The sequence below is a fragment of the Mauremys reevesii genome, unplaced genomic scaffold (genome assembly GCF_016161935.1).
Source record: "Mauremys reevesii isolate NIE-2019 unplaced genomic scaffold, ASM1616193v1 Contig110, whole genome shotgun sequence".
NCBI lineage: Eukaryota > Metazoa > Chordata > Testudines > Geoemydidae > Mauremys > Mauremys reevesii.
The window spans coordinates 45-7,594 of NW_024100728.1; the positions used below are offsets into that span (position 1 = coordinate 45).

Below are 7,550 nucleotides of genomic sequence, written 5' to 3' on the forward strand. Positions count from 1 at the left end.
CCTTGGGTGCTGGAGGTACATACTGGGATCCCACCGCTCACACCAATGCTTCTGCAGAGAGCGGAAGGAGGTCCTAGGGGAGGCACATGCGCCCTGCCCTCTGGGATTCATGCAGACTCTGCCTGGCTTGGGTGCAGTCCACTGGGTTGAATACCGAGATCCTGATAACCAGCCTGTCCAGGAGAGGGCGCGCGCGCGCGCGCGCGCGCGCGCGCGCGCGCGCGCCCCTCGCTGGTCCCCTGGCTACCTGGGCACTGCACATCAATTGTAATGGCTGGCGACTCCGACATCCCGACTCTGTTCTGAGGCTCGCAGTGGTGGAACCGGACTGGTTGGGATGGATCTTGTCGGGCCAAGCTCCTGCTGGGTTTGTTCTGGGATGCTGCCCGCTTCTGTACCATGTGTAGTTGCTGACGGCGGATGAGCCCTGCAGTGAGCAATTTGAGCACAACCGTGGTCCTTTCCTGGATTGGAGAGCCGGTCACCAATTCAACACGCACGCCCTTTGGGGCGCCTGGGGAATAAGGGTGAAGGGCCTCTGATTTAAACGGACTATTCCATGGGAAACCCTAAGTGACTTGACCAAAGGTTGCCTGGAAGAGAGTCCAGTGGCAGAGAACAAACTGAACTTAGTTCCCTGGTGAACACCTGATGCACACAGGGCAATTCTGTCTTAGAGGCACGGGTGGGGAAACTGAGGCAGTGTCACTGCCCAGCCCTGCCTGATTTGGGAAATGGCCATTATTTCTCTCAGGAAGTTTTGGAGGTTACATCTGAAATATTCATGCTTTCAACTTGTAAAACTCCCAAACGTTCCTATGGAAAAAAATCATTCTCTAGTCTGTGATGGGGTGTCTACCCACACTGGAAAGCAAGGGGTTAAAAGTAGCCTCTGTGAGGGAGCTGCGAGGAGCAGCCAATCGGAGAGCGGCTGAATGGAACAGCCAAATCAAGTCCCCTAAGGCTCACATAAAAGGGAGCTGCAGGGCAGCAGCAGAGGCAGTCAGTGTCTGCAGGGTGCCCAAGGAGCAGGGGACGGGGTTCTTAGCAGGCTGGGGGGCCCTGAGACGAGGGTGTGAAGGAGGATGCTGGGGCCATGGGGAAGTGGCCCAGGGAACTCGAGCAGCAGGTCTGCAGGCGTGTGACGATGACGGGGCGACGTGATCACCAGGAGGGGCGTTAATCCCCAGACGGCCAGCAGGGGAGGCACCGCCTGGCGAAAGTGAACCCCATCACACGGTCTCAGGGAAACGTTCAAAACCCTGAATATGCTTTGGATTTTCAACGGCTAGTGCCCACCCCACCCCACAAAACCAAACCAATTGTCCCATGACACGAATTATCTGTCTGTGACAATTTTCTGTCGGTCTCCAACAGCTGCAGGGGGCAGGGGAGGGAAAGTGCTTTTTGGTCTGTGGGTTTTTAGCACAATCTGGGGATATTTCACCTCAAAAGCAAGGTTCCTCTTGCATCACATGTTGTTTTCTGCATACGCCAGGGACCAAGTGTGACCCACCAAATTCGAGGTGACAGGTTGAAACCTTTCAAACGTTTGAAACAGCCGAGTCGCTTCTGGCTTCCAAACATCAATGGGCCACTTGGGAGGGGAAATGTCACATTTTTGCAATGACAAATTTTCCGTTTTTCTCCTGTTTGCCCCTGAGTGCAATACAATAAATTGTTGCTCTGTGTGTCGCACCTCCCTACTGCCATGCTGAGAGGTTGAATCCTGCTCTGTCTGTGTAAGCACTCCCCCTGCTGGAGGGAATGGGTCAGATCCGCCTCTCTGTGTGTGAGACTAGGCACATTGCCCTCTGCTGGCTGGAACCAGAATTGTCACACTGTGTGTCAGAGGCCTTGTACTGCTAAGAGCTAATGGAGATTCCCCTTTAACTTTAGTTCCTGTCTTTTCTAATGCCACAAGCCCTGCCTATTTCACCTCCTCTGATGATCACATCACGAGCACCTAGGGAAGACCCTCCCAGTCTCCTCCTGTGCTCAGCAGAGGTATCTAGTCTCAGGCAGTTCCACTGACCCTGCCTTCCTGTCTGGCCCCAGCCCCACACTCACACTGGACGCTCATTCGCAGTGCTGGGATGGAACCATGTCTATTTCATTGGTGGCTTCGCAGTGATAGGAACCGGAATGCTCGTCCCCCTTGGCTTCAAACTCCAGCCTCTGTTCCTGCCCCTGGTGCAGCCACTGTGAGTCCTTATACCAGTTGTATGTGGAGACGGGGGGGTTGCTGCCCTTGGTTACACACATCAGCACGAGTCTGTCCCCCTCTCGGATGGTCCCTCCAGGTGTCGCTCACCTGACTCCTGAGGGGCATCTGGAGCAAACCAACTCACGGGTGAACAGCTGAGATATGGACACTGTCCAGATGTGGGGCAGGAATGGGACACTGGGCCTTCCTCCAGGGGCACCAGCTCCCATCCAGGGCAGGGACTGGCTGGCCTCAGGGGACAGGGAATGGGCCTTCTCCAGGGGCGCTGGCTCTGACCCTTGTGCCCATCCCTGCCCAGCGAGACAGCCCCACCCTTCCTTCAAAATACAGCCAGCTCCCGCCCCATTGGCCAATCTGCTTCCACCCACCTGGACCCTAATCCACCTCCCTGGTGCCCCCCAAGAAATGCAGCCCCTAGGGTGCTTATGGGTCAGTGCCAGAGTTACTGGTGGGGCTGGTGCTGTCAGACCCAGGGGCACCCAGTTCAAATCCCCCCACTCACATTTCACGTCCAGCACCACGCTGCTCTCGGAGCTCGGTGTCCCAGCCGGGGTGCTGAGTCGGCAGGTTACATTTTTCCCATGGTCCTGCCAGGTGGGTGTGAAAGTCAGCGAGCTCTGAGTCCTTCCACTGTCCATCCTTGTGGTGGGCTCAGGGGTTCCATGCCCCAAACCGACCCACGTCAGGGTTATGGGGTAGTCGGGGCAGTAATAGGCTACGGAGCAAACTGCCTGGGCCGGGATTGACTCCCTGAGCTCGCTGGGTGCTTGGATTTGAGGAGCTGGAGGTGAAGCTGCGTCAGGGGGACAAAGGGGAAGTTATTATGGAGAACACTTTATTATTAGGTGGTGGTAGATGTTCGGCTGCGTGTGTGTGTGTGTTCTCTGTGTGCTGCCCCAGCTCTGCGCAGACACCTTGAGCGAACCGCCCAATGACCACTAGATCCGTTAAGGTACGAAGGCACCAGGCCAGGTTTACTGTCGACAAAGCATGATAGTAGCACCTGGCAGACCCTATGAGGACACTAAGACATGAATGCCCGTGACAATGGACGCAGCTCAGTCCATAGTGGGACTTTCCACTGCCCCCTCGGCTGACCAAAGATTCTCCCTCTGAGGCTGTGTCTGCACTGGAACTTTTGCCATTCAGGGGTGTTAAAAAACACACACACCCCGAATGACAAAAGTTTTACCGACAAAAAGTGCTGGTATGAACAGTGCTTTGTGGGCAGGAGCGCTATCCCGCCGACAAAGCTGCTGCTGCTCATGGGGGGTGGAATTTTTTTTGTCGGCAGGAGAGCTCTCTGCTGCCGACAAACAGCGGCTACACTGCGCGCCTCTTAGCAGCAGGGCTGTAGCGGCACAGCTGTGTCGCTGAAAGGTGCCTAGTGTAGACAGAGCCTTAGACACATCTTTATACCCTGCTATAAACAAGTTCCGTTCTGTCAGCCTGATCTGATCTGTGTGTTCCCGTTATCCTGGGGGAAGGTTTTTGTACCTTCCTCGGTACCACTTAATCTCGGGCTGTGTGCGCGTGAGTGCTCTGTGCCTAGCACTTCTCAGCAATGTGAATCTCTGCAAGATCAGCCCTGTTCTTGCCACATTCTGTGAGCAGGGCCTGCCTCACACCAGGCCTCTGATACAAGGGCTCACATCACAGGCTCTCTTCCTACTGCATTAGGTACGTTACAGTAGAGTCCCTGCCCCAGGTGAGATCTGGGCCCTGTTGGGCCGGGCGCTGCCCAGACACTGCGAGAGACAGTCCCTGCCCCAAAGAGACCACAGTGGAAATAGGCAGAGGATTAGTCTCTCTGATTTTCATGTGGGGAAACTGAGGCACCGAGAGCTGAAATGACTTCCCCTGGGGCATCCGGGGGGAAAGGAAAAACATGAAATAACAAAACTCAACCCCCGACATCCTTCCTTGTGCTGCACTTGGGGTGAAAAGGGAATAAAAAGCAAGTGGAAAAGTGAAATTCAAGATTTGTGAGTAAAATATTTCAGGAGAAATGTGGAAAAACACCATAAAACTTTGAAGTTTTCCACCCAAACCGTTGTTCCGTTTTGCTAGAGGCTCTGCTGAACGGAGGATAACAACCTACTGCTTCTGCTAGGTAAGGACCTTTAGCTCGACTGGCAGAGGTCAGTGCTGCTCTTGTGCAGATGAGGAGTTCAAGGCTGGCTGTAGCCCCAGACTTTAGTGAGAGTCGTTGCCTCATTAAAGGGATGGGACAGAGGTGGAGAAAATAGGAACAGCCGGCCTGGATGTCATCCCAGGCGCACTGAGCTGCGTCCTCAGCGATGGCTGCTACCAGAGCGGGGTCTAGTGATTGTGGGGGCTGGGAGCCAGGACTCCTGGGTTCTCTCCCCAGCTCTGGGAGGGGAGTGGGGTTGAGTGGTTAGAGCAGGGGGGTGGGCTATGAGTCTTTAGTCTGTTCCTACAAGGAAGCCCAGGACTTTCCCTCTTACCCGTCACATTCACACTGATCCTAGTCATCCACTTCTTCTCCTCCTGCTTCTGCCTGGGGTTCGAGACGATCAGTCTCAGCCCATACAAGCCGTTCTCGCTGGCCCGCAGGTCAGACAGCTGCAGGCTGCAATCTTTCTCCAGGTCCCCCAGGAACCTCACGCGCCCTGCGAAGGCCGGGCTGATGGCAGCGTTGTGTTTATACAGGACGGTGCCACTGAAATCTTTCTTCTCAACGTCATACACAGGGTTCAGGTACCAGGCCAGGGAGTCGATGATCAGTTTGTTTGTCCTTATGGGGGTCATGACACAGGATCGATAGCGGCACGGGATGGACAGACAGGCCCCCGTCTAAGCGATCAGGGACTCGGGGACCTCGACAGGTGGGTCACAGTAACACAGGAAGCCTGGAAGCAGCAGAGTGACAGAGATGGCAGCGAGGGGCAGGCTGGCCAGGCATTTCCAGTGCTGAACTGGGACTCAGGAGATCGAGGTTTGATTCCCAGCACTAAACGCCTTGTTCCGCTCATGGTGTGGCTCTGGGCCTCAGTTTTCCCATCTGTACAATGAGGAGAACCCAGGAGTCCTGGCACCCAGTTCCTCCCCCCCCACTCTAATCACTGGACCCCACTCCCCTCCCAGGGCCAGGGATAGAACCCAGGAGTCCTGAATCCCTGCCCAACCCCCTATCATTGAATTGCACCAATCTAATGCAAGAGGAGTAAATCTCACAGAGGAACATCTCCCTCTGGGCTTGTGACTCCCTGGCCGGGTCCCCCCTCCCTTCTCCCCGGCCCCCAGGGCTCTGAGGGAGCCAGATGTTCAGGGCGAGGGGAGGGGTCTTACCCGGGAGGAACAGCAGCCAGACGAGATGCCTCATGGTGACCCCAGGGCAGCCGCGGCGCCGGGGAGCAGAGGAAAGAGCGAAGGGCTGGTCGGTTCCTGCGATGACCCAGAGCAACATCAGCCACCTGGAGCGGAGAGAGACCAGCTAGAGGGGAGACTGCAGGGAACCCGCTACCTGCCCTAACCACTAGACCCCACTCCCCTCCCAAGGGTGAGAGAGAAGCCAGGCGTCCTGGGTCCCAGTCCCCCTGCTCTGACTAACTAGTCCTGCCAAAAGGCAGATGAAATAGCTGCCGGATGGGTTTGTCGCAGATGGCGTGGTGCAGAGGGCATCACATTTACATAGGGAAACCGTTACACACCCTGCTGCACTGGGTTCTGTTACTACAGGTCTTGGTACAACCCCACCCATACCCCCCAGGAGCTTACACCGGATGCCTCTAATCGGTTAGGGGTGGGGGCTGGGAGCCAGGACTCCTGGGTTCAATCCCTGGCTCCAGGTGGGGAGCAAAGTCTAGTGGTTAGAGCAGCAGAAAAGCCCAGAACTCTGAGCCCACTTGTGAATGAGGGTCTTTCATTCACCCCCGTGCCTCAGTTTCCCCAGATGCACAGCGGGAACCCAGACGCACGCCTGCTGTCAGGCTGTGCATCGCCGCAGGCCGGGCACGGCGCAGGCCAGAGTCAAAGGCCCCAGCTGCTTCTCATGTTTGACCCTGCAGAGGAGCAGACTCACCCCTGCAGCACCTCCTGCTGGTGACTTCTGGGAATTAGCTCAATTCAGCTCTGGAGCGCCCTCTGCAGGCCGGTGATCCACCTGTCCTCTGGCCCCCCTGTCCCTCCCTGGACTCCAGTGCCCTTTTACATGGGGTGCTGCCCCCTGGCAGTGACCCCTTTCTCTCAGGGTCTCCCATCCCTGGGAAACCCCCACCCTCTATCCCCACCTCGCCTCAGTGTATGGCTACTGCCAGTCCTTGTCTAGCCCACACACACTGGGGCAGGCTGCAGTATCAGCCACTCAGCACTGGCAAGGAGGGTTTGGACCTGCTGCCTTGGCCTCCCCCCTGCAACCCCCAGTGCCTGTTAGCCCAATGCTAGGCCGCAGCCTGGGGCTTTCCAGGCTGGAGCTCCCCAGCTCCTCTGCCTATCCCCAGCCCAGCTCCACTCAGGTACCTTGTGTCCAGCTCCCCAGAGCCAGGCCCAGCTCCCTCTATAGATGGAGAGAGACTCCCTGGGCTGTTGGCTCCCAGCCTCTTACAGGGGCCAGCTGGGCCTGATTGGGGCCTGGCCACAGCTGAGCCTGTTTCCCCCAGTCAGCCCAGGCTTCTCGCCCACCTAAAGCTGCGTTCTCCAGTCACAGCCCCGTCCCAGGGCTCTTTTTAACCCCTTCAGGGCAGGAGCAGGGGTCCCCCCTGCTACAGATCCCCAACTTAGGGGACGGGGGCGAAGAGGCCTGAGAAGGCTCCTCCCCCACTTCCCAGCAGCGCAGGGCACCAGAGCAGCTGTTTCCCCCGCGTCAAGGGTCACTGGCTGGGCCTCGGCCGGGGTGTTTTTGTCACAGAGACGCTGTCACTTCCTCTGGGCATTGAGCAAACCAAAGTGAGGGGGAGGACGTGGGACAACGGCCTCAGGGCATGAGAACCGGCATTGTCTGCCCCTGCCCCCCTCGCAGCACAGCGCCCCCTAGTGCCTCTACCCCGCCCCCCCACAGCACAGCACCCTGTAGAGCCTCCATCCCCTCGCAGCACAGCGCCCACTAGTGCCTCTACCCTGCCCCCCCGCAGCACAGCTCCCCACCCCACCCCTGCAGCACAGCACCCCTAGTGCCCCCACCCCGCCCGCAGCACAGCGCCCCTAGTGCCTCTACCCCGCCCCCCCGCAGCACAGCTCCCCCACCCCACCCCCTGCAGCACAGCGCCCCCTAGTGCCTCTACCCCCGCCCCGCAGCACAGCTCCCCACCCCACCCCTGCAGCACAGCGCCCCTAGCGCCCCACCCTGCCCCCGCAGCACAGC

At 57.8% G+C, this 7,550-nt stretch overlaps 1 protein-coding gene across 1 annotated transcript; it reads right to left on the reverse strand.

The window, feature by feature from the left end:
* Nucleotides 1–247: 247 nt before the first annotated feature.
* On the reverse strand, nucleotides 248–5,685 carry LOC120392712 (B-cell receptor CD22-like; the record flags this gene model as incomplete). The annotated part of the gene is made up of 4 exons (XM_039517482.1): nucleotides 5,540–5,685; nucleotides 4,696–5,100; nucleotides 2,730–3,020; nucleotides 248–514 (listed from the first exon to the last, which is right to left on the reverse strand). Coding segments are annotated over exons 2-4 (862 nt in total), but the record flags the coding sequence as incomplete, so codon positions are not given.
* Between the last annotated feature and the right edge of the window lie 1,865 nt (nucleotides 5,686–7,550).